At 38.6% G+C, this 25,861-nt stretch overlaps 1 protein-coding gene across 1 annotated transcript in view; it reads right to left on the reverse strand.

Annotated features, from left to right (window-relative positions):
- Nucleotides 1-25,861, reverse strand: part of LOC109424724 (patronin) — a gene marked incomplete in the record, with an annotated part of 310,451 nt that overhangs the window by 15,558 nt on the left and 269,032 nt on the right. The window contains 4 exon segments of the mRNA XM_062843097.1: nt 8,043-8,325; nt 8,771-8,965; nt 18,846-18,947; nt 19,942-20,013. Of these exon segments, the coding sequence (XP_062699081.1) occupies nt 8,043-8,325; nt 8,771-8,965; nt 18,846-18,947; nt 19,942-20,013 (652 nt within the window).

Here is a 25,861-nt window from a genome sequence, read left to right on the forward strand (position 1 = left end):
TTAATACTGCCGTGTTTACATTAATTGTTATTGTTTCCATGGCCATCTAGATAACATCGAACCGCTCAGACGTCAATCTGGTGAAAACGTGGGATGGTGCAGGCTTAGCAACCATTTTCTCCTGCGAGAACAAACGATTTGTGAGTGAGCGCAAGTTGGAGAGAGCATACTTTTATCACGCCAAGGAACCGGAGTGAGAGCCTTTTCAATCGTCTATGGGTGCAAGGAAAATATCACAGGCTGCTTTATCCGGATAATATCGCTGTGTGATAGATCGTTACTCGTGTGAGTGAGGGAAAAATTTGATGCCTGCAGTAGACTCAAGAAAAGCTCAACGCATCTCGCAACGGCTTCGTGCCGCGAGCCGTAATATGCAGGGACGAAGACTGGAGCCTATTGACGGGCGGACGTGAGGAAATCGAAAGGCGGAAGCAGCACTTCGATGAGCATCTGAATGGCCTAGAGAACGTAGGAACGGGAGACCACGGCAACGGAGGAAACGACGACGCCAGTGCACAGTGGTCCACGAATCAGATTTACGAGGAAAGATGCATTCAACGTCTTCAAATGAGTTTTTAGGCAAATATGGTCTTCTAAGTTGTCCGTAATAATATTGCAATTTTAGAGAAAACTTTCTGTTTTACGGTATAACGTAGCTTTTCGTAACTGCTGACGTAACCGCAGCTGTTCAAAAGATATTGATGATTTTCTAGAAAAAATAGGCACTTTTCAAGTATTTTTCACTTGTGTTACAAAAATAACACCCCTATAAATTTTTGATATGTTTTATATTGCGGATTTTTAGAAAAATTTCGACTCTGCGGTAGCCGCCGAGTTCTACCGCAGCTGTCAAAGTCCTACCGCAGGCTTGAAAATCATCCTATCATTGAAACTGAAGGTCAAATCAAAGTATGCTTGCAATATGAGTTGCACTGAAAACTAACAACAAACAATGATCATCGGCGTCGTATCCAAGGCTATCCAAGGCATCGCTAGGGAAGATCGATGATACCTCAGTGAAAATCAGTAGTCTGACAGCTGCGGTAGCTTTTCGTTCTACCGTAAAACGGAAAGTTTTCTCTAAATTAGCAATAACAACATTCCTTCTTTTGAATGCGGACAAAAGATATTTTTTATGCTTGCCCCAACCCGTCTTAACACCTTTTTAAAAAACTATGATTTTTTTAGGAAAAATGCCTATAACTTTTGAACTAAAAGTGATAACGATCATCTCAGCGCACGAAACAACGCGTCTTCAAATGCTCTACAAGTGTTTCTTGGGCGACTTTGATAAAAAGTCGAAACTGAAAAAGTTAATGCCAGAAAACCAGTTTTTCTTGAACCACCCTAAGCTTATTCAGAAAAATACCTCTAGATCGGTCAATTTTAAAGCGACATAAAAAGTGTCTTCGGCAAACTTGCTCAAAATTGATAGATCTACAACTTTCCCGAAGAATGTATACAGTTATTCTTGCAAATGAAAAGGTTTGGTTACCAATTTCTTTGAAAATATGGACCACCCTAATTTTCATGTATATTGAAATAAGGGCCTTATTTTTAGGAACAACTTTGTAGAAGACCATATTTGTCAAAAAAATCATTTGAAGGCGCTGCATGCATCTTTCCTCATAAATCTTGTTCGTGGACCATTGTGCAGTGCAGCGGTGGATGAAAATGAACCAACTCCCACGCTGAGGGAAGTTAAGGATGCCATTCACCAGCTCAAAACTAACAAAGCAGCTGGTTAGGATGGTATCGCAGCTGAACTCATCAAGATGGGCCCAGAAAAGTTGGCCACCTTTCTGCATCGGCTGATAGTCAGGACAGCTACCGGAGGAGTGGAAGGAAGGGGTAATCTGCCCTATTCACAAGAAAGGCGACCATTTGGAATGTGAGAACTTCCGATCATTATTTTGAATGCTGCTATTCCAGATCATCTTCCGGCATCTGTTACTTAAAACGAGTCGTCGACGGCCGGTCGACAACTGACCAGATCTTTACCGTATGGCAAATCATCCAGAAATGCCGTGAATACCAGGTCCCAACGCATCGCCTGTTCATCGATTTCAAAGCGGCATACGATAGTATCGACCGCGCAGAGCTATGGAGAATCATGGACAAAAACGACTTTCCTGAGAAGCTGACTCACAGATAAAAATAATGAGATTTACACGTCATGTAAACTTCATTTACATGATATATCATGTAAATTTGTGTTATATGTCATGTAATCTCTCAGAGTCATGCTGAATTACATGACATATAATGGAAGTTTACATGATATTTCATGAACTTTACATGATATGTCATGTAAACTTCTGTGATATCCCACGCTCCAATTATGTGCATCATATGTCACAGAATTTTACACTTTTTTTCGATCTGTGTAGACAGATTAAAGCAACGATGGACGGTGTACAAAACTGCGTAAGGGTTCCGGGTGAACTATCTAGTTCATCCGAATCTCGCCGGGGACTGCGACAATGTGATTGACTCTCATGCCTACTCTTCAACATCGCTCTGGAAGGTGTGATGCGACGAGCCGGGCTCAACAGCCGGGGAACGATAAATACATATGAGGTATGAAATAAAATAAATTATTTTATACAATTCAGTATCATAATTTACATTTTATATAACTCATTTTGGTATCATAATGGCCGATTTTTCCGAACTGGCTCATTATGCAACTGAAATGAGTTGCATAATGAAAAATAGTTGCATTATGAACATTATGCAACTCATTTGAGTTGCATTATGAACATTATGCAACTCAAATGGGTTGCATTATGAAAAAATCATTGCATAAAATTTTGTATGGAACTCGTTGCAAAACTCGATTTTTTCAGCACTCTTCGTATTTATCCAACTCGGCAAGCCTCGTTGGATAAATGTACGACTCGTGCTAAAAAAATCAACTTTTTGCAACTCGTTACATAAATAACTATTATGCAATTCAGTATCATAATTTACATTTTATATAACACAATTTGGTATCATAATAGCCAATTTTTCCGAACTGGTTCATTATGCAACTGAAATGAGTTGCATAATGAAAATAGTTGAACAATGTTCATAATGCAACTCATTTGAGTTGCATTATGAACATTATGCAACTCAAATGGGTTGCATTATAAAAAAATCATTGCATAAAATTTTGTATGGAACTCGTTGCAAAACTCGATTTTTTCAGCACTCTTTGTATTTATCCAACTCGGCAAGTCTCGTTGGATAAATGTACGACTCGTGCTGAAAAAATCATCTTTTTGCAACTCGTTACATAAATATCTATTATTGGCTACAGCGCCATTAGCGATCTAATTTCTCATACATCTACTAGGAGAACGGTGTGTGGCGGAGCAGGATGAACCACGAGCTCGGCTGCACTTTACGGCGAACCCAGCATCCAGAAGGTGGCCAAAGCCGGAAGGATACGGTGGGCAGGGCATGTTGCCAGAATGCCGGATAACAACCCTTCAAAGCCACATAAGTAGGCGTGGAGCGCAGAGAACGCGATGGGCGGACCAGATGGAGCGAGACCTAGCGAGCATTGGGTGGGACCGAGGATGACGAGCGGCAGCCACAAATCCAATATTGTGGCGTACTGTTGTTGATTATGTCTTGTCTATGTATGTATGTAATGTAACGTTAAATAGATGAATGACTAGATGAATGATATACAATCATTACGATTGGTATTGTTGCGTAACAGCAAAAAAGCTATTATTACGGCATTTCAAGACAGTTTGTACGATTGTGAATATCTCGAAGCTATGTCATAGTTTCTGATGATACTCTATATAGCCAGAACATAAACTTCAAATGTTGTAGATGCCAGATTCTGAACATAATAGTTTAGATCACCTAGAACATTCCAACTGGTCTAACCCTGTCTATTGAACTTTCAGAAGACTTACTGGACATGATAGATTACAAATCGTAGCATTGTATAATGAAAGAAGTTGCCGTTATACCCGCAGACTTTAAGGATCCTAACTCAAGAACAGTTTGGATGGCCTAGGTTATTCCAATCGATCTGATACTGTCTATTGAATTTTTAGAAGACTTACTGGATATGATACATTATAAATCGTAGCATTGTATAATGAAAGAAGTGACCGCTACACCAGTAGACTTTAAGATCTTAACTCAAGAACAGTTTGGATGACCTAGGATAGCCCAACTGATTTAATGCTGTCCGTTGAACTTTCAGAAAACCAGAAAAAATAATCAGCATCATAGTTTATCATTTTTATGCTGTTGAACACCAAAAATAAAAAAAAATCGTTGAAAAAACTGTACAATGACGATTGGAAAAACTTTGGCTTCAAAGGGTAATGGACGGTGCTCTTAGGGTGGCCTCTACATTTCAGTTTTGGAATTCCCGTTTTTTTCGGTTTTCCCGGTACAATTTTTCAACTTTTTCCCGGTTTTTCAAAATGAATATTTTGGAGTATGTAACACTGAACTATCGTTTTACATAAAAAATCAAGTATAATGTTAAAAATGAACTTTAAAGTATGCTATTAAGTAGTCAATACTAATACGTTTCCTCAACAAATCATAGTTAAGTACGATAGAGTTAAACGTAACTCGATTGTTTTAGTACTGTCAAACAACCACGTGCATAATGATGATGAAAATAAGCTGCAACACTGTACCCTCTCCGTCGTTTAAGATTCATTGCCAACCCATGCTGATTGATATACTCAGTCAATGTTAAGACTTAAGACGAAATCACGTGCTTGCTCCCAGAAATATATGAAGTTATAATCCTATCTTTTCTACAACTTTGAACAGCTATTCCTATGCCAAAAAGCGTTCCCGAACAAAACTTGAACAACATTTTCTGCAAATTGGCTTATTTTTTCGAAATCAGTGTAAATAAATAGTTGTAAATTGATAGCGTTTTGGTTCTTTGATCATAATTCCACTCAGAGTGTAAAAAATCGAGGATTGAAAATGAAGATTGACATTCTCATTTTCTCATTCGTGTTTGGCCACATTCATTGTCAGCTGAATGCCTTTTTTTTTCATTCAATTATCTGTCACGGATATTTTTTCGCACGTCCGACTTAATGGACAAATAGAGCAGATAATTACTATCCTGGTTAACTACTATACACAAGTTTTGAGGGGATTGGAAGTATAATCGGGAGTTGCGGTCTAGTTATATTTTTCAGTGAAAATTGTCAGTAAAAGAAAAATGAATGAATAAATGAGAAAATTCATTCACCAAAATGAATTTTGTTTTGATCCCTCAGTTGAGAACCTTCAAAATTCACGTTGAATTTCACTCATTGAAAATGAAAATTTTGAGCTCTGGTTCCACTATTGAAACGAATAGTTGGCGTTTGGGTTTGGGGGTTACAATAAGGCTGATACAAATTTTATTTTCACTTTTTGTCTCCCCTCCCCTTCAAAAATTTTTGGCTGGATTTTGCATTTTGAGGGGGCAGATGAAAAAATATTTATCAAAATATCGGGTCTTGGCAAAAATTCTTTAACAAATCCGAGGAGTTTTTAATATTTTTCAAATTAAATACTTTATTATTTTTATCCCCCCCCCCCCTCGACCAACCAAAGAGTGGTAGGACAAAAAGTGAAAAAAATATTTGTAACGGCCTAATATTCTAAAAACTATAACATCTTCATCTTCCGTTTATCTCGAGTTCGTCAAAAATCTATGGTGCTCTAGCGTAATTATGGGCTGAAGACCCTCTTTTATTTGCCGTGTATATTCAGCAGATGTTTATTACACTTTCCAAATATTTTGGATGGAACCGGGGTTAACAAAATCCAACCTGTATCAAATAATTTACTTATGTAATATTAATTGGAGAGACGGAGTTCAATTAAAACAGTTTAGTTTTTTTTTTCATTAAACCATTTTAGATTTTCTTTTTCTTTTTTGAAAGGTTCCTAGCGGCACGCCGAGGGACGTAGAAACCTCTCCCCTCACTGTGCGCACAATCGTCTCGCGTCTATATGGAGGAGCACGATGCGTTTGTGTGAACAACGACAGTTTCACTAGGTCTTTGGATAGGATAGGGAACGTAATCCTTCAGAAGCAGTTCACCAGCCGTGCACGGAACATGTCGTCCAATAAGACACTGTTGCGTACTGACTCAGAAGGTTACGGTAGAAGGTGTGAAAGTTTTAGTTTTGTCACATGGTCGATTTTGTTTGTATTTGTTTTTTTGTCATGTGCCCTGTAATCCACTAATCTTTGGTGTGTCTATAATCCGTTACATGGTCGATGTGTTCGTTATGTCAATTTTTTTATCCTCATTTTAGTACTGTTTTTTTATCTTTGAAAGTTGTCTTTCGTCCATATCCCTAGCACTATCTACATCTGTCCAAACAGGTCCTAACTAAAGAAAACATTTCATACACTTAACATCTAATTTTTCATAAATAGGTTACGTTAGTCAATGTCGAATTAGTCAGTTTTAGTCGATTACGTCAAAAATGCGTATAAGTAAAAGACTTACTTGATCACACGTTAGCTTCGAATCTATAAGCAAGCACTATTAAATGCTGCACTTTCCCACTATTAGTTTCTTAGTTAATTTAAATTGATGTAGCAAGAAAACGTTATTAAGCATCAACAAGTGTATAATTAGCGTGATGTTAAAATACACATAAATAAAAACAAAAAAAGCACCAGGCATTCGAAATATATTAGTTAAAATTGAATCACGTAAGCAAATCAAATCGAGATCAACAATTGAAAAGGCCGCATCAACATTTTGTAAACAAACATGTTTCTGTCGACTTGAGGCCTTTTAGACTCCACCCACACACCTCATCACCTCTAACAGAAAGCGCAAACATCAAGCTTTCTGTCAATAGTGGTGAGATGCGTGGGTGAATCCCAGAAGGCACTAAATCGACAGAAACGTGTTTGCTTACGCAATGTTGATGCGGCCTTTCCAATTGATGGTCTTGAAATGTTGAGAACTAGGTATAAGCAAATTGAATACAACAACAAGAACAAGAATTACAAGATTCGTCACAAAACACAAATAGATTCATTATGATCCACAACGACTCTCCAAACCCTTCCAGAATCAACCTACCGGAACTGTTTTCTGAGTATAGAAACTACTGAGCCCAAGCAGGTCCCTCCTGTTTATCGAGCATTTCTGATAAATCAGCCATACTCCATCTGTAACAGCCGGTTCGCAATGAACCGTTGGAGGCGCATTAAAGTGTTAAAGGTGATATTTTCAATACAAGAATTACAATTAACATCCGTCACTTTAATACCGTCAAACCCTGTGATCTTGGCCAGGGATTAAACCATTTTAGATTTTCAATATTTAATACTTTACAAATCTGCTTATGTTTGAAATGATGTTGAAGTTGCAAAGAAATATATAAAAAAAAATATCTAATGAATTAGCAAAACGTAAGAATGTACAGAAAGAAACGTAAGAATGTACAGAATAATACAAAAGGGTTTATTTATTGAACGCTTACAGCGCCACCTAGCGGCAAAATTCGAAAACTTAAAATTTCTGCATACATTTGGTCAAGTTTTCCCATACAAACTTCAAGCGTTTTGAGCGCCCCTTAGGCTCAACCGATTTTGCTCAAATTTTGAACGTAGCTTCCGGGAGTCCTAAACAACTGATTTAGGAGGTAAGACTTGGCATTTTTCGATTTTTTTTGTTTTTCATATAAGTGTGGGCCACCCTAATGCTGAACTATCGTTTCTCACTCTCAGAAATAGGTAAATTGGATTGCTCATGCTCCCACTTGCTTCTGAAGCATATTAGCCAAGGTTGAAAAGCAGCGAACAAATTTTTATTCGTTTGGTAAAAAATACTTCACTTTTCAAGCACTGTACATCGTTCATCAGGACCAAGAACGGATAGAAATATTGTTCCTGCAGCAGTAGAATGCAGCATAAGCTAAAAAGTTTTAATGGTTCAACTTTCCAATCCTTTTGGAACATCTTTGATGAGCCCTCTGGAAAGTTGACCAATAGCCATATATCTATCAATAATAATTTTTAAATTAAAATCGCTACTTACTTGAAGAACTTATCGAACATCACGTCGTCGACCTGGCTCGGTCCCGTTCCGTACAGCTTGATGATCTGTTCGTTCTCCGGCCAGTAGCCGTACAGCGCCCGGAACTGGCAGCCCGCGTCCCGGAACAACACCAGGAAGTGTTTCGCCTCCGATCGGGCAATTTTCTCCAGCACCTTCTGTTTGGCCTCGCGGTTCACCGCCCCGGGGAAGACACAGTACTCGACGGCATTCAGGATGATGCCCCGGTTCGACTTGGTCGCCGGTTGTTTGTAGAGTTTCGGACCTGCGGGGGGAATGAATGGGAGGGATAAGTTAGACTGCGGATGTGTACACAGTGAGCGAAATAAAAATGACACCACTTATTTGATTTGAATGTATAGAAGTATTTTTTGGCTTTTGAGTTTTTCATAAAACAGCTAGTTATATTGAATGCCGACGTTTCGAATGTCTATTCATTCTTCCCCAGGGAATACCAAACGATTTTTCTTTTCTTGTTGTAGCAAAGATTACGTATTCCGATGAAAATAATTCATAATGTTTTTTTCTAAACTGCTGAGTAGTGTCATTTTGATTTCGCTGAGTGTTCTTAATTCCTATTGCATTAGTAATTGGCATTATTTTGGGTATCAAACGCAACTTAAATCATTCAATAAAAGGTATGACGCATGTTAGCCTCTATAACTGAACGATGGGGCACAATATAGGTATGAAACTCGAGCGATACAAACCATTGTAGTCCATCATGGAGCTGGCGGTGGAAGAGATATCACTGGATCCATCGTCGAAGCCGCGCCGTTTGGTGATCAGACCTGGCGGTAGCGAACCGGGGCCCGACGGCGATGGCAGATGACGACTCGAGGGTCCCATGCCGGGCGACGGCGCACGTCTCGGCGGCGTCGCACGTCCCAGACCGGAGTCGGAATCTGGTCGGATCGATGGTGTTAGGTGGCCAGGTGCGCGGGCAACATACACATAGTAGGCGGGGCAAAATCCACAGTCGGCGGTTGATTAGTAGGCGTTGATTGCGCGGGGTACCCGTTTGTTTTGTGATTGTGTGTGTTTTTTGTGTATTCGGTTTCAAGACAGTAGTATTCAGTGCGGTTTAATTGGGCAACAAACGGCGTAACAATGTGGCACAGCGGGGTAAATGGGGCACGCGCAAAATGCAGCAATGATGGTATCGTATGTTGTGGGGATGGATGAAGAGAAAAGATTCGAAAGAAAAGGAATGATTTAATATCGAGCTGGAATTGTCGAAGGCTGCACAGAGCAGGAGATTGTTTGTTGAACATACATTTTCGAGATTTTAGAATTCAGAATCAAGACAATTTTGTGGGTTAGGATTAGTGACCGATTCAGAGAATTGTCAGACCGAAGATATAGGGACCAATCAAGTTAACTTTTTTACATAATTTCCGCTACCATTAGATGATTTATGAACAACATAAAAACAATAAATTAAACATCAAACAATAAACATAAAAACGTTAGTATCAAGCATAACAAAACAATGCAACAGTTTTAGAAAAAATAAATACTTGTGATGGCAATAATTATAATAAATGCGAATGAAAACAGATCAATAACCAAAACATAAAGAAGTACTGCAAACCCAAATCCACATAAAATAATAATCAGAGTAGAACATCATTAAATAACACTTATTCCCTTCACCAATCGATATTGTAAAGATGTATGTATAGTATAGATTTCTTACTCAAAGCCATAATAAACATGTAAATAGTAGTATATTGAGTAGTAGTATTGAACCGAACCACAAAAGGTTTCATCTGGTGTTAGTGTAACTGTGTGAGAAAGCTTATTTATAAAGTGCTTAACTATTCATCTACATTATTTTATATTCGTTTGTGTAGGTGTCTTCGAAAAAAAAAAACACTACTCCTACCGTTCACATTGTCGTAGAATGAAACTGCTTTTCGACGTAGGTTTCTATTTCCTATATTTTGTGCAACAATATTTGGTCTATGCTTAACTAAACTACTACCGACCATCAGATACTCGTAGGTATCCGTAAACGATTTCTGTACATTGTGGTATGATCTGCGGTTTGGAGTGCCGGTGCCAAATGTACAATTGATGAACATATTTCTAGGACTACTTTCTTCTTCACGATCATCAAATACGGTCTGTGTGGCAACTGATCGGTGAGGTACCATGGTTGGTGATTTCCGGAAGGTTACAGTGGGTAGGTGCTGCCTTAGGTTAACGATGCGACAGCGTGGACAGTACCATAAGGGAAACTTTTGGTCCTTATTGAAAGGACCACCTATTCCAACAGGAAGACTTAGTCTATAACGTGAGTTTCTAACAAAACCTGAAGCTGGAGTATTTTCAACCGGGATCTCTGAATGATTATTAGCGGGGACAGATGCACACGAGACACACAACATGCTCTTCGAAGATGCACTGTTGCAAACTAGTCGGGCTTGGCAGGGCATAATAGCTGCTCTTATACATACTGATGAGATTGGTAATAAAATGCCAATTAGTATAATTAGCATCACCTACTGGAACATTATAAACAAACAGCGAGAATTTTAGCTTATTTGTAGTTTAGGCAGAGTTTTAAATGATACAATGAAGGTTCGGAACATTATTTGTCGCAATAGGGCAATAGGGGTTGTTTTATTTTTAGTTTATACTTCTTGCTTTTGAACTTCTTGGCAAAAAAAAAAACAGGCTGAGATCATGCTCTACCTGAAATGATGAAAGAAATGAAATGATATTCTCAACTTAAGGTGTCACGCGATTATAACAGAGAAACTTATTCTAACATCCATCGGATGAATAGACGATGACTACGTTACGAGAGTCTCAAAAATGCACAGCGCGGCATGATTGTAAACATGGCAATTGATAATAAATTTTATGATTTTGTTATAGTTTGTTACGCTTAAAACTAGTGTTGCGAATTATCATGACCATCACAAAATAATGGATGGATCTGATTTCTGATGTCACCTTTGGAAAAATAACAAAATGTTTAGTCGAAAAAAGCGTCTACCATAGCTCTGGTCCTAACAAATTCGTACATCATGCTTCCACGTGTAAATCGATGACATAAGCCGCCAACTAAGAGTTGTATGCTTAGCTGGTAGTGCAGCCTGGGCATTGTTGTCCTGCTGACTCCAGCTAGATTGAGTAAGTAAGTCCCGAGCGTCTGTTCACTAAGGAGGTGCGGCTCAAATAGGGGCATCTCGCGGCTGCATGTGAAATGCTTCTCCACCGGAAGCAATACGCGTAAGCATCATTGTACTTGTCTCACAATATACAAATTCATCCAATGGCAGGCAAAGAACTGCCGTTCTTAATAATTCCTAATAATATGGGAGAAAGCCCTTCAATTAATAACTGTGGAAGTGCTCAAAGAACACTAAGTTGAAGAAAAGCAGGCCAAGTTCCAGTGAGAACGTAGAGCCATATAGAAGAAAGAAGAAAAAGAGACATTAGGCCAACAACCTGCTCTACCTATGATCGCATAACTGTTTCTTATCCATACCCAGCAAATGTAGAACTGATATGCGATCATAGGCAGTACTGTCCCAGAATCTCAACAAACCATTCAAGAAACCAAAAGAAAAAGATCACAGTACAGATGTCAGTACAGGTGTTCAAATTCCCATGTTATCTGCGCAAATGTTGCATTAACTTTCCTGTAATATTGGGACACCGCTACTATTCCAGTCGACTGGATGCAAGACATTATACACCTGGTTTCCAAGGTTCCCAAGAAGTGGGTTCTGGCTCGACTCGACAACTGTGCGACAACTAGTGTGGCATCAAGTAACTGATTGATCTGAAAATTAAACACAAAGTTATCCTGAATCGGATACAAGAGAGAATAGACAAAACTCTTCGGCGGCAGCAGGCAGGATACCGTGTCAGGAGATCCTGTGTGGACCATATTGTCACGCTCCGTGTCATTCTGGAGCAGGTCTAGAATTCCAAGATTCCCAGTATGTTGTATTAATTGACTACGAAAATGATTCCGATTATCTGAACCACGAAAATCTGTCCAAGTGGGTTCTGAATAAAATCTTCAACCTCATCGAAGCGCAGTACGAGTCTTTTACATGCAGATTGCCGTTCTTCTGCAAAGTGACGTAAGCGACATTGGCAATTTTGGTACATTTTTGGTCATTATGCATTGAACTCTTGGTCGTTCTCATTTTTTTCTTCCATAGATAATCTAGCATCTAGATCATGCTTTCTAAGATAGAATGCACAGTTGAAAAATGCACGGAATACTCACGTATTTTTAAACCTTAATACGCCAATGCGCAACAAAATGCACCAAAGCATAATGTCAATACACAAGGCTGAATCGAAAAGGCGGAGACGAAATTCCGCAAGCAATAGCAGGCGCTGAATTGGAACTTATGGACAGACTTGTTACAATACCAAAATGGCCGGCACAATGGTCGACTTTGGCACCTGCTCACGATTTCGAGCGCATAAATCTCTTCGTAAACAAAACCAGCGCAACTTTAGGCTTATTACAAGTGAGCAAGAACAGAATAATAAAATGTATTTTTGTTTGAAGCTTGATTTTTGAGATTTGTACGTCTGAAGTTTTATTGCAGCGGGATTTTAAGACGATTGTCCTTAAGGAAAACGAAGAACAGCGAGCACCCTCCAAGGAGATCTTTTACGTTGGCGCTATGTACCCTCAGAACTCAGAGTACTCAGAATTTTATGAGGGAGTGAGTGACAATGATAACGAACTCAGCCAAGAAATAAACTTTTGATTGGATACTCGATACGTTAAACTGCGGATCTCTCAACCTCATGGGGAGCACCCGCATATCGCGGTACTATGAGGAGTGTTGGACAAGCTACCGCAACATGATGCGAAAAATGTAGTCGACAGAATTGTCAGGAACGTGGAGCGGAATCGGAACAAAACCTCGTTAAACCAATAGTTGCATCGATTCCGCTCCACATATATACACACATACATACATACAATTACATACATACCGTCAGGGTACCAGATTCCGCTCATCTAAGGCCAGTTTCGCAGAAAAACATTGATTGATTGATTTATCCTTATTATAGAAACTTTCAGCCCTTGGCCCACCAGAAAAACATCATCTGTTGAATGACCGTTAAGCAAATTTGTTATGTTTTTGCATTTTTTGTTAGTTCAATCTAAGTACAATCAGATGCAAATCAAGACTTTTGTAAACATTTTTATAAAAATATGATTTTATTACAATTTGTGTGAGACCAAAGTGGTCCTAATTCCGCTCACGAACAAATCTATGCCATCTTTTAAATAGAGTTTTCCGGAAAAGTGCATTATTTTTGCAACTTTATATTTTTACCATTAGTTTTTCCTGTTCAGTGGTAGTGTATAATAGTCATTAAATACACTGCACTGTGTACTAAAATCGGCAGATTTTATGATTTTCACGTATTTTATTGCGTGAGCGGTTATTGGATCACATGAAATTACCCACAACTTTTTTTGGGCCCAATAGCCGCTCAAAAAATTTCATTGTTTTTAAAATGTATGTGTTTCGGTAAATATTGCAAAAAATGGCTTTGTTCTCATCTAATTTATATTATCCAAGAAAATCTGCGCCGAAAAGAGTGTATTTATGCGTGAAAACTTGTTTTTTGCAACAGTGAGCGGCTATTGGGTCATGAGCGGCTACTGGTACACTGACGGTACATCTTGGATGGTTCGTATCCTGTACAGGGTACGAAAAACGGATCACGCCAAAAAACAAACGCTTTGTCCTAAGCGGTGCATGTTGGTAACAAAGGCGCTTCGCAATAAACGTATGTCAGGCGATGAGAGCAATAAAACAAACATCGCTTGCCGTGCGTGTGCTGATATTCCGGCTTTTCTGCTAAAATTTTCGACCCACATTATCGAATTCATAAGCATTTGGACGAAATAAGACTCTTGCAAATCTCAGAGTTGAGTTTCAGTTGTAAAACAGTGCGAAAATCACGATGTGAATAGAACGAGACAAATATTCCTACCGTTTTTGTTATGAACTAACTCGGGAGCGATTTTGTCATTATCTGCTAACGAAAAAACAAAGCGTTGTTGCCGTGCCTTCTTTGTTGCCTATTTTTCGCTTGCGGTGGCATATTCTGCGTACACTGATCCTGTATCATTTGTCACTAGAAATGATTTTCTTCCATCCTTGCCGGCAAAGCTTCATGTTGCGAGCCGATAAGTGCAGGGATAAGAATCGGAAGCATGTTGACGGACGAACTTCCAACAAATTATCGCTTCAAAAGTCACCTATTTCAGATTACAAATTTCGTGTACAGCCAGGATGGTGGGGTCAATATGCCCAGACTGGTGTAAATACTACGCTATCGTGTGGTGCGAAAATTCTAACATCTTAGGAGGGTTAAAGCCAAATTTAATGAGGTCATGGGACTTCAACGACGGCCGGACGATGGACCAGATATCTTCTCTACCGTAAATCTTCCACACGTGCCATGCTTAGCATGCTCCATGCACATCACCTTGCATGGGACATATGACAGTATCGACCGGACAGTCTGAATTTTGAGAGATTTCTGAATTTTAACTCAAATTACCTTTCTTAAGTAATGCATAAGAAATAATCGAAGCTGCTACCCAAACTACAAGTGATGATTTTTAGGCACAATGACCTAGAGTAAATATACTGGAAATGTTGAAAAGTGAATGTTGTACTGCGATGAATACTTGAATAACGACGATGCGGAGAACCATCACAACATCCAAGGCAGTCTTTACAGTGATGGCAGTCTTGCATCAGTGTGCTTCCTGATGAGAAGGTCGATGATTCACAAACCTTGAATCTAATTCCAATCATCATTACCCAAATGGAGGAGAACGTGCCTCTGGAGCCAACCCACTGATAGTTGGTAAAGCACTTGTCTAGCGAATAAGGGTCGTGAGTTCCAATCTCACCTGAGCTGTGGATTTTTTTTCCCAATTTAATCAATAATTTACCCATCTGTACATATGTACGTTGAGTTATTTGAAGTACATTAGTGACCCGATTCTGTCAGCCCCTTTTCAGAATACATTTTTTTCTCTTCTTTAAAATCTAAACAGTTTTTCCAACTTTGTATCGCTCCATATTTTGCATTTAAGGTGAAGATATGACGAAGCCACACCTCGAATTTCCCAGAGCACAAATCTGAAGAACCGAATGTCGTTTTTCGCTGAAAAGTTGATCGTTTGGTCACCACCAGCGGGTAATCAATCGATCAACTTTTCAGCGCACAGCGACATTCGGTTTTTCAGATTTGTGCTTTTGAAAATTCAAGCTGTGACTTCACCTTAAGCTTCTCAGATTAAAATAGATTATTGTATGTACGTGTAAAACCACCGTAAGTTTTCGAAAAAACTACAAGTGGACAACGTTGAATGATTACAAATTTACAGGAATTGCAAGTACCAAAGGTCGTTGGACAAGTACCTACAATTAACTTAGAATACAAATACGGTTTTCCGACAAAGCTAGCTAAACTTATACGTGATGCGATAATGCATGAGAAGTTCCAGCCTTATTTGTGATGTAAGACAGATTGAAGCAACGTGATTCCATGATAATCACTGTCATCTACTGCCCAACAATGCAATCAAGCAACTGCCCAAGTAACCACGCTGTTGAAGCTGTACGTATTGCATAAATAACGCACATATATGCATTAAACCATTAAGGCGAAACTGGAAGCATTTCCTCATTTTTTTGGTTTTTGATTTTTTATTAAATATCGAAGCAATATTTTCAAAATCGTGCACATTTAGAGCATGGATCAAGATATCTTTTTCGAAAAGATAAAGAGGTTTTATGCCTTTTTGAGAAAGATTTCGTAGATGAGGAAATCACTCAAAGGGGCTTTTCCCTCTTTCAAAATTTTTAGTTAAAATTAAGTAACAATAACAATCAAGGTATCTTCTGAATTTTTTTGTGGTGGAAAAAGTTTTCCATTTTCGCAGAAACCATTTTTTTGTGAAATTATATTATATTTTTCATCACGAAAAAAAAATCAGGAGATACAGGGGATGGCCAACATGTTTGGGATAGGCAACTTTTTTTCTTCCACAAAAAAATTCAACATGCTGTAACTTTTCATTTCAAATGTGGGGTTGATTGAATAACTTTTCGCGAAGTTAGAGCTGTTCGGGTAAAACATTATTATTTGACAACTCATTTTTGAACTGTCATATCTCGGAAACCAGCGAACCGAATTGAATGAATTTTTTTAACGTTTATCAACAATATATTGATACTTAACACGACGTTATAAAATGTAATTTTCTCACGGCGAATTAAGTTATACCGAATTGAAATTTTTACCCATATAGAGGAAAATAAGTCAAATTTACAATACCACACAAAAAATACTAAATGTGTTCTTCTTTCAATCTAAATAGGCTCTAATATATCTGATTAGAGATAACTTGAGAACAGAAGTGGAAAATCGTTGGATATCGACACTAAAAATTACACTAGTTTACAGCATTTTTGAACTCGGCAAGCTGATGATCGTTTTTGGTGTAGAATCATATCCTGATTTCGAAAACGCGAAGGAAAAAAATTACAGTAGAGCGGAAATTTTTTCGACTTTCCATACAAGGTTGATGAATTGAAATCGATTTTTGTTCTATTTTTAAGCAAAGTCGCTCACTTCACACACCTCATTCTCCGTGGTCAATGCTCCGATTGAGCTGAGTTTTTTACTGTATCTCGCCTACATATGATATGTCAAAAAAACGTTGAGAAAGAATTTTTAAATTGTTTTTTTCTTATTGAAAAAAATACATTTCTTCATATATTTTTGGAAGTTTTGCTAAAATTTAGGAGATTGTTCCCAAAACTCGCCAATATCTTTAATTTTATCAATCTGACGCAAAACCTGCATTTAGATGATCGAATGGTATTATATTCAGCTTTTAATTTATGGAAAAAGATTTAAAATTGGTTGAACAAAACGCAAGATATTTGAATTTTATTAAATTCCATATTTCAAAAAGTTGTAAAACTCGATATTGAGCTAACACTCAAAAACTGTTCTTGAAGCACGGTTTCGAAATCAGCGCTAAATTATGCTTCAAAAACTTTGGTCATTGACAGAAGTTTACGACTTTCGTTTCATTTTGTAAACTAGTGTTATTGACATTGATGTAAAAAAATTACATTTTTCGAGAAAAATCCAAAAAGTGTCAATCCATGATAACTTTCTTCAACGTTTAAAAAGTACCTATGTTTTAATAGTTTGTGAAGCATTTACATATTGTTAGTGTACGCTCAGAATTTCATTCAATTCGGTTCACTGGTTCCTCAAAAATGAGTTGTCTTAAAATTAGTGTTTCACCCGAACGGTTCTAACTTTGCGAAATATTAATCAATCGAGCCCAAATTTGTACCAATGATGCACACATAATAGGTTGACAAATAGTCAAAATTTGAGAATTTTTTATGCGCTCTATGAAAAGTTATAGCTTGTTGAACTTTTTTGTGAGAGAAAAAAAAGTGGCCTATCCCAAACATTTTGGCCATCCCCTGTACCTTGATCCATATTCTACATGTGCACGAAACCCAATTTTGAAAATATTGCTTCTTTATTTTATAAAAAATCAAAAACCAAAAAGTTAGGAAATGGATCCAGTTTCGCCTTAAAGTTGAATTAAAGTGGGAAGTGGCGCCACTATTGTTGAATTACGATTACATTTACCAGTATAATCGTAAGCCAGCAATAGTAGCGCCACTTGCTACTTTAATTCAACTTTAATGGTTAATGTAGGTAGAGCAATGCATGCCAATAAATGCGCTTTAAATATGCAATACGTACAGCTTCAATAGCATGGTTACTTGGGTGGATAGTTACTACTTCTTAGCACTGAGTATTTTTTTTTTCTGCAGCTTATCTTAGTTATTTTGTGATACGTTAGATTTTTCTGCTTTCACCATATTTCATCATTTTTCCTTAACCTGAATCCTAAAATTATTGTGAGTTTTCTTTTGCAGTGACTATTAGTTTCCTTTATACCAGTATTTTAGTTACAGAATGTCGCAATCATTACAAAAGCGGTGTCCTGACAGGATATTGCCAACAAAAATGTGCTTGTTCTAAAACAAATGAAAATTAATTTAAAAAAATATGTGAACCATAAATAAGCCCAATTAGAAATCAAACGAACCAATAAAGCAACAACACATTTGCAACGCGTTTTGTTAAGTGTGGTGTTTAGCGAAATATGAACCTAGAAGCGGGACCATCACGGCAGGGATTCTATTTTGGGCACTTTTTCGCTTTAACTTAACCAATTTTAAACCAATTGACACATTTTTGGAACGCGATGAGTGTGATACGTATGATGGCCCTTATTATGAGTGTCACTTCACCGTGAGAATCGATCACGGTGAAACATTGCGAATCCACGGTGTCCACGGTTGTGGGTTAATCAAAGGGGAATCACTTTCACCGTCCTTATTATCGGTGTCACTTTTTGGTTTTCACCGTGAAGTGACACTCGTAATCAGGCCCGATATCTTACCGTGTACAAAATTTCAAGTCAATTGGTTTGGAATTGACTGAATTATAGCAAAAAGTGCCCAAAATACCAGCCACTGCCCAAATGGCTCGGTATCCTATTTCCTCTCAATTTGAGCAGAAAAATTTATGTTTTGCTCCTCAAACCTCGGAAAACCCAAAACCATCCTAAACCACACCCTGAATTCTTTATCGTGTCTGAGTAAGTAACACCTTTTTTTGGTGTGTGTTTCGTATGAGTAGGAGGGAGGTGGACCTTACCGCATAGATTCATCAGGGAGTTGGATTTACGTCCCCGGAAATTGGCACCTTTCGCTAGCGAGATACGTGATAAGGTACGACCTCGTTCGATCGTCGCCGGTTCTGCAATTACAATGACAATGGGAGTTGATGGTATTGTTGTTTTTGATATGGGTATTCACAGTTTGGTTGGGTGTTTTTTTTTTGGTTGTTGTTGTACATGGGTTCACTGTATATTTGGTAGAGTAACCGGTCCTATGGTTCATTCCATTGAACAACGGTCCAATATTCATCGAAATCGTTGTTTTTCGAAGAAGGATAAATATTGAAGCATTGAACGGAAAACAATTTCTTATCAAGGATTGTGGAATCTGTGGTTTCACTACTTCAGAAATGTGTGTTGTTTTTGTAAAACATACTAAATTTGTATACCTGTTTGTAGAAAAAACTTATCATATTTAAGTGAAAAGTGAAGGATTCATACTGATCTAGTTGAGCGACAACCGCGAAAGATTCATAACCAAAGCCCTTAATGATAAATATTTTGTAAATTATTTTATAATTAAATAGATAACAGTATTGTGACTAAAATTAACAAAATGAGAATAAGTGCGCATATAGAAGAATTTCAGAACTTGAAACCCAAAAATTAAACAAATTGAAACTTAGATTTCGAAAAAAATCAAAACAATACTCATAGTGAATTTGGATCTCCATTAACCCGACTAATGATAAATCATGCAAACGTGATCAAATAAAAACGGAAACGTGAAAGTGAATGGTGATTCATTCAATCGACATGCGTAAGCAATAGGAAATGAACAATTCCAAACTAAATGTAAAAAAGATGATCAGTATGCGTGTTGTCGATCAAATATCATATGTGAAACAATGGGTTAACGTCATGCAAGAAGATGTTCCAATACCTCTAGAATTTGCTTACAATCTATCAACTAAATAGATTTAGATTTAGAGTCAATCTGGTTCCAATTGTTCAAACAAACCAACGGGTTAGTAACCAAAAGCTATACAGTGAGTCGGGAAAAGGGGATAAGTATATCTAAGAAAGAATGGGGAAGTCAATCTTAAACATATTTTTAGAGTAACCGCCACCAACCTCTTCCAGTTTTGTAGGAGCCCCGTCGGCCTATTGGCGTTGAGCTGCTACTAGGATATTCATCCGGTGATTCTAATGAGTGTGTCGAAGACGACGACGACGACGACCACGTTCGTGATTAGCACGTGACGACGTATCGAGTGGGTTGTTGTGGTTTTCGAAATTAGCGAGTGTTGTTGTTTACACATAGTTCGAGAGGCGTATCGCGAGATTTTGCAGTGGTACGCGATTCGAGTGGGTGATATTTATGTGCAATGATTAGTATACGAGTGGGTGGGAAAAAAAGAAGAAAAGAAAACAATTTAGGTTAGTTTGATCCAGTTCGCCTGGAGATGGCTGGATTTACTAGAACAGTAGATACTTGTACATCGAGAGGGTTGATGAAAGCAAGGAGGGTTCTTTAAAGGTTTTTTCAACAACAACGATATGGGAACACTTACAATTGACTATTTATCACTACAGCAAGCATTTTTACACTAAGCTTAACACCAACACCAGAAAACCCTAATTTATTTGAAATGTGTCATCATAGGATACCAATTCTTTACATGAATAGCATATGTTTTTAGCAAGCTGAGCTGTTTATTTGCTTTACACAAGAATGTGAACTCAAAAGATTTCGGTTCGAGGGATACTAAACCATAACGGTAAATAAGAGAGTTTCTTGCTAGTAACCTTCCGAAAATAATCAGAAAATCGAGAATATCTTTGAGTTTCAAAAAAATAATTGAACGACTATCAATACCATAGTCATACAAATACAATCGAATTGTCGGAATATCACAAACAACAATGAACAATGCCAAATCAAATGGATTAGAAGAGGCTTTGACGACCTTCATAAAACATTATAGGCTATGCTGTGGATTTAAGAACCATTCCAAAGCCATACAGACTGCAAGTTATCACTTTGGACTTTGGTGAAATGCAAAACTTAACGGATTGCTTCAACGACATTCGACAACAATTGATCATTTTATGAATAAGGGTAGACAATTATTGGAAAGTCGGATAATGGGAGATGATAATGATTTTGTTCTACCATCTATTGTAGCAAGGCATATGCCTGCCTATAGCACTGGAATAATCTGTGAAGCAATTTGATCAAGATGCGGACCCGCAAGCAGAGACACTTGCGCGATCCCGCTTTAGGGGAAAAGAATCTCCTGGAAAGTCGGATCATGGAACATGGCAACTTTGAATGAACCCGCATATTTTGAGCTCTGGTTCGTAAACTACAACATGTCGGCGTGAATGGGATCCGCTGGCTCAAAATGCATCTAGTACCATGGCGGCAATAGAGCAGATCATGGAGTAGGATTCATGGTAGTATACAGGATACAGGAAGCAGAGGTATCAAGAGAATATGAGCGGCCCACGGATCAAACGAAATCAACAGTTTATGGGAGTTCATTAATAAAACAATGTCAACAGCAACGCAAAAGGTGGTACAAGGCTCGACGAACGATTGACAAACGAGATGAATGCGACCAGTAGTCGAAAAGTGACAAGAGCAGAAGAGCAAATCAAGAAACGACAGCCTCTTTTCGCGGCGGGGCAGAAAAGCATGAATCGGAACGACATGCGATGGTTTTATGCAACTGCGTGACCCTAGACTGCGTCAGTGGCCGCCAAGTGCAATGACCGGGGAGAAAATTGACTGACAGACAAAGAAAAATTTCAAAGATATGGTTAAATGTTAACAACAACGGAGTACCAAGAAACAGGATTAACATTGTAGATGATGGTAAAGCAATAGTGGAATCACCAACATTTCTCGGATACTTTTTCAAAACGATGTATCAACATAGGATCTGAGTGTATTATCCTGAGTAGGTGGAAAAATCTGATGAATAGCATATTCAGTTATTATTGACTGAATTACAGAAGAGCAAAAACTGATATTGGTCTGATTGATATAAGAGGTAAAAGAACAGAAATAATAGCAAAATCTTATATGGTGAACTACTCAATAATAGCTCGTTAAGATATTACAAAATCAAAACAATAGCAGACATGCCAATTTTTTAGAAAAAAAAATGAAAAAAATCTGATTGAAATTGTACCTACGACCTTAGGATTCACAGGCGGCGATGCTTGCCACAGTAGCTCGCTGTTTTAAATAACATGAGAATAAGAGCATGCGATTCTTCGTTTCCACAGCTCAGAAAGGGGCACATGGCATTTCACTAACATTGAGCCATCTCTATGGATGTATGTGTTCCATTTCGTGTAGAAGAGCAAAACTTGTTCTTATGTAGAAATTTTCAGCTATTTCGACAAGAAAAAAAAACTGATATCATATCACTTTGAGCTATTCGTGCGATATTCATTAGATTTATGAATAACACATCAAAATCACATCAAGCTATGACAGCAAAAAATGTTCGATTTGAGATATGATTTAGATATTCTCGTCTACCCGGGATACCCCGGGTCATTTTGAAAAAGTATCCGAGATTTGTTAGAGCTAAAAAGGCCTTAAATAAGCTAAAATACAGTAAGACTGTAGGGAAGAACGAGAACCTGGTCGACCATCTTAGGAAGCAAGGGATAGGAGTTTGAATTAACGTGGTGTACAAATTGCCTTAAATCCCGTTAGTCACGGGGCCTCCACAAGGGTAGCCCTACAGGATTTTTAAGGCCCCGGTTGATATCTAGACCCCCTATTGTCGTCTCTTGGTTGTATCGCGTGTACCTTGTTTCGATATGTCTTTTTGGTCTAACGTGCCTGGGTTTTGTGGTCTATTTGAGGAGTACAATGATCAGCCTGTGTGTGGGACCCCTCGCTTAAGATCCCTGGTTTTCATAATGGGTATGGGACGGAGCTAGGGTTATGGAAGGGGGATGTTCTGGTTCCTTTAAGATGCTTATGTTCGTCGGGGTGGGTTGAAGTCCCCGGTCATTGCCAGGCATTGACCCCTCCTGCCACTTTACACCCTTGGCCCACGTGGTCCAAACTACCCTGACAAGGTACATGCAGAGGGAGACCCCGTTCGGAGCACCGTGGTATTCCTGGACTGGTACATGTGTTTCTTGTTCGTTTTGTTGTGTTATGCTTAGTTGGCTTCGGAGTAAAAACCCCATTGAAAAACCTCTATATTGGTGTGACTTAGCTGTGTCCTATGCGGTTCTTGAGTTGTGTCTGCGTAGAGGTTCTTGTTGGTGATTATAGTTGTTCTAGTAGTTTGTGTTCTGTTATGAAGTTTATGAGGTTTCTCTCATTGCATTCCGTGTTGTTGTATATACTTAGTCCTGTTATGTTGTACTTTTTCCTGCTTTCTTCGAATTCTAGGTATATTCTTATGATATGGTCTATTGTCAGTGTATCGTTACAGTGCTTACACCTGGGGGGTGGTTCCATATGTAGGATGTACCCATGTGATAGCCATGTGTATCCTATTCTGACTCTTGCTAGTATTCTTTGTTCTTTGACCTTCTTCCTGTTTTTCAAGGGTAGGGTTGTTGGTTTGCTCCTTCTTAGGAAGCTGTTGTCTTGTTTTCTCCATTCTGTTTCATAGGACCATATTGTTCTTGTTTTGTACCATTTGATTGTATCATTGGCTGGTGCTTCCAGTTGTGCAGTTCCGTCCTGTCTGCCCAGCTCTGCTAGCTTGTCGACCTTTTCGTTTCCCGTTATGCCGACATGGCTAGGCACCCAACAGAAAGTTATGTCTCTGATTTGTATTTGTTTTAGTACTCCTTCCAACCATGGGTGCTGTGTCTCGCTCTTTTCTGTGAATATTATGCTTGGTTGTTTGGTGTTGGCTATTTTCTTTGATGCTATCAGTAGAGCTCTGCTTTCGGCAGAGAATGTGGTGCACATCTTGTTGAGTTTGATTGATAAGTTTTCGTCTTGGCAATGTATGCCGCATCCAACTTCATCGTCCTTGACCGATCCGTCGGTGTAGGGTATCGCGCCACTTGGGCGGTGGCTTCTATATTCGTCTGTTTTCCACTATAACTCAGTCGATTTTGGACCAATTGACTTGAAATGTTGTACACGGGTAGATACTATACCTATCTCACCACATTCCAAAAGTTGTGTCAATTGCTTCAAATATGACTGAGTTATAGTGGAAAACAGACGAATATAGAAGCCACCGCCCAAGTGGTGCGATTCCCTATATGATTTTGTGGTTGAGATATTTGTGTCTAGTCTCTAGGAATTGTGTGCTGCATGGCACAGGTTTTTATTTAGTTTTGACCGACTGCTCGCCAACCTTGATATTCATTTTGATAGACCAGTCTGTCTTTGTTTTGGGTTCGTACCATTTTCTCCCGAATGGATTGGGTCTTTGGTTATGTTAGGGATGGGTTCCCTTGTAAGCTCAGTGACAAAATTGTTTGCTCTTTGTATGAGTGGTTGTCCTATCGCTTGGTTACTATCGTGTAGTTTTAGCCATTTGATGGCTTTCGTGATTGTGTTTAGTTTGATATGTTTCTCGAGGGGTAGCATGCCTGCCTCTACAAATTTGAGGAGACTCTACTTGTCCTCAGTGCTCCTGTTATTGTTCTGATTGTCTAGTTGTATTGTGGTGCTATGATGTCCCATACTTTCTGGTCTTCCCTCAAGTATAGGTGAGAATCGTATAGGATTTTCGATAGTACCAGGCCTTTGAATACCCTGAGCATTATTCTTCTGTTTGCTCCTTTGTTTCTGCCTCCAATGGCTTTGATCATGTTACACCTTTCCGCTATGCATTTCTTTAGGTCAAACATATGTGGTTTGAAGTTGAATCTTGAGTATATTGTTACTCCAAGTATTTTGGCACTTTTAACCGTGGGTACTGTTTGGCCATTGATCTTCATGTTTGGGATTTTTGTGCTGTGCTTGTATTGGTTACATATGTGGATGATTTTGGACTTCCGAGGGGCTATGGTGAATCCCTTGTTTTCGGCCCATCTCACAATCTTGTCTGTACAGAAAAAATATGTAATTAAAATTCAGCGAGAAATCATGCACATAAAGGGAATGCTAGAGTTAGTGCACTTTTAAATGAGATATAATGTAAAATTACATTATCATCGTGTAAATTTCCGCCAACCATCGAGTAAACCATCATGGACTCCAACTGGTTACGCGCCTATTAGCGGAAATTTACACGAACGTAACTTAATTTTACATGATATCTCATGTAAATATGCACTAATTCCAGCATTCCCTTTATGTGCATAATTTTCCGCTGAATTTTACATGAATATTTTTTTTCTGTGTGTGATTTTCTGTAGTTTTGTTCTAAGTTTGCGTTTCATTTTCCCTGTTACTATTATGAGCGTACTAGTCACAGGAGTGTTTAAGATACTGCACCGTGTCTTGTTCAACAGACTGAGATCACTCGAAGAGCTTTTCGTCGACGGAAACCAGGTCAACGAAGGCAACCGAGAAAACTCACCAAGTCATACACCGCCTTCTTCGCATGCCAGTCCCATTTTGTTTTTCAAAGTGCCTACGTTTTGCATTATAACTCCAGTTGTTTTCTTAAAAAATGTATTCAATTCATGCATAAACATTTTGTGGAATATTGAGCTGTGAAATGAGGCGAGAAAAATATCAAATTTATTTCAAATGAGCTCGTGAGAGACAAACATGTGATTCGCATTAGAAACAACATGGGACTGACATGCCAAGAGGGGCAGTACACGACTTGCTGAAACTCCAGCATTGCTCGAGATCGGGAAAGTGTGAAGGAGGGCTCGTTAATCCAACAAAGGAAGAATTCCGCTCGAATATAGTGCTATGCCGTCTTTTAGCTCAGATAGGCCTTCCGATCACAATCTTTCAATTTCACTCGTGTTCGAAGCTTCAGCGGTCGGTGGCGTTTGTTTTTCGTTATGTGAACATTTGCCTCCGAAAAAGTAAATGGGAAAGCCTGCAACTAGAAGTACTCACTCAAACTGGATTAGAACTATGAGGAAC

Source organism: Aedes albopictus, chromosome 3 (assembly GCF_035046485.1).
Source record: "Aedes albopictus strain Foshan chromosome 3, AalbF5, whole genome shotgun sequence".
In the NCBI taxonomy this organism is placed as follows: domain Eukaryota; kingdom Metazoa; phylum Arthropoda; class Insecta; order Diptera; family Culicidae; genus Aedes; species Aedes albopictus.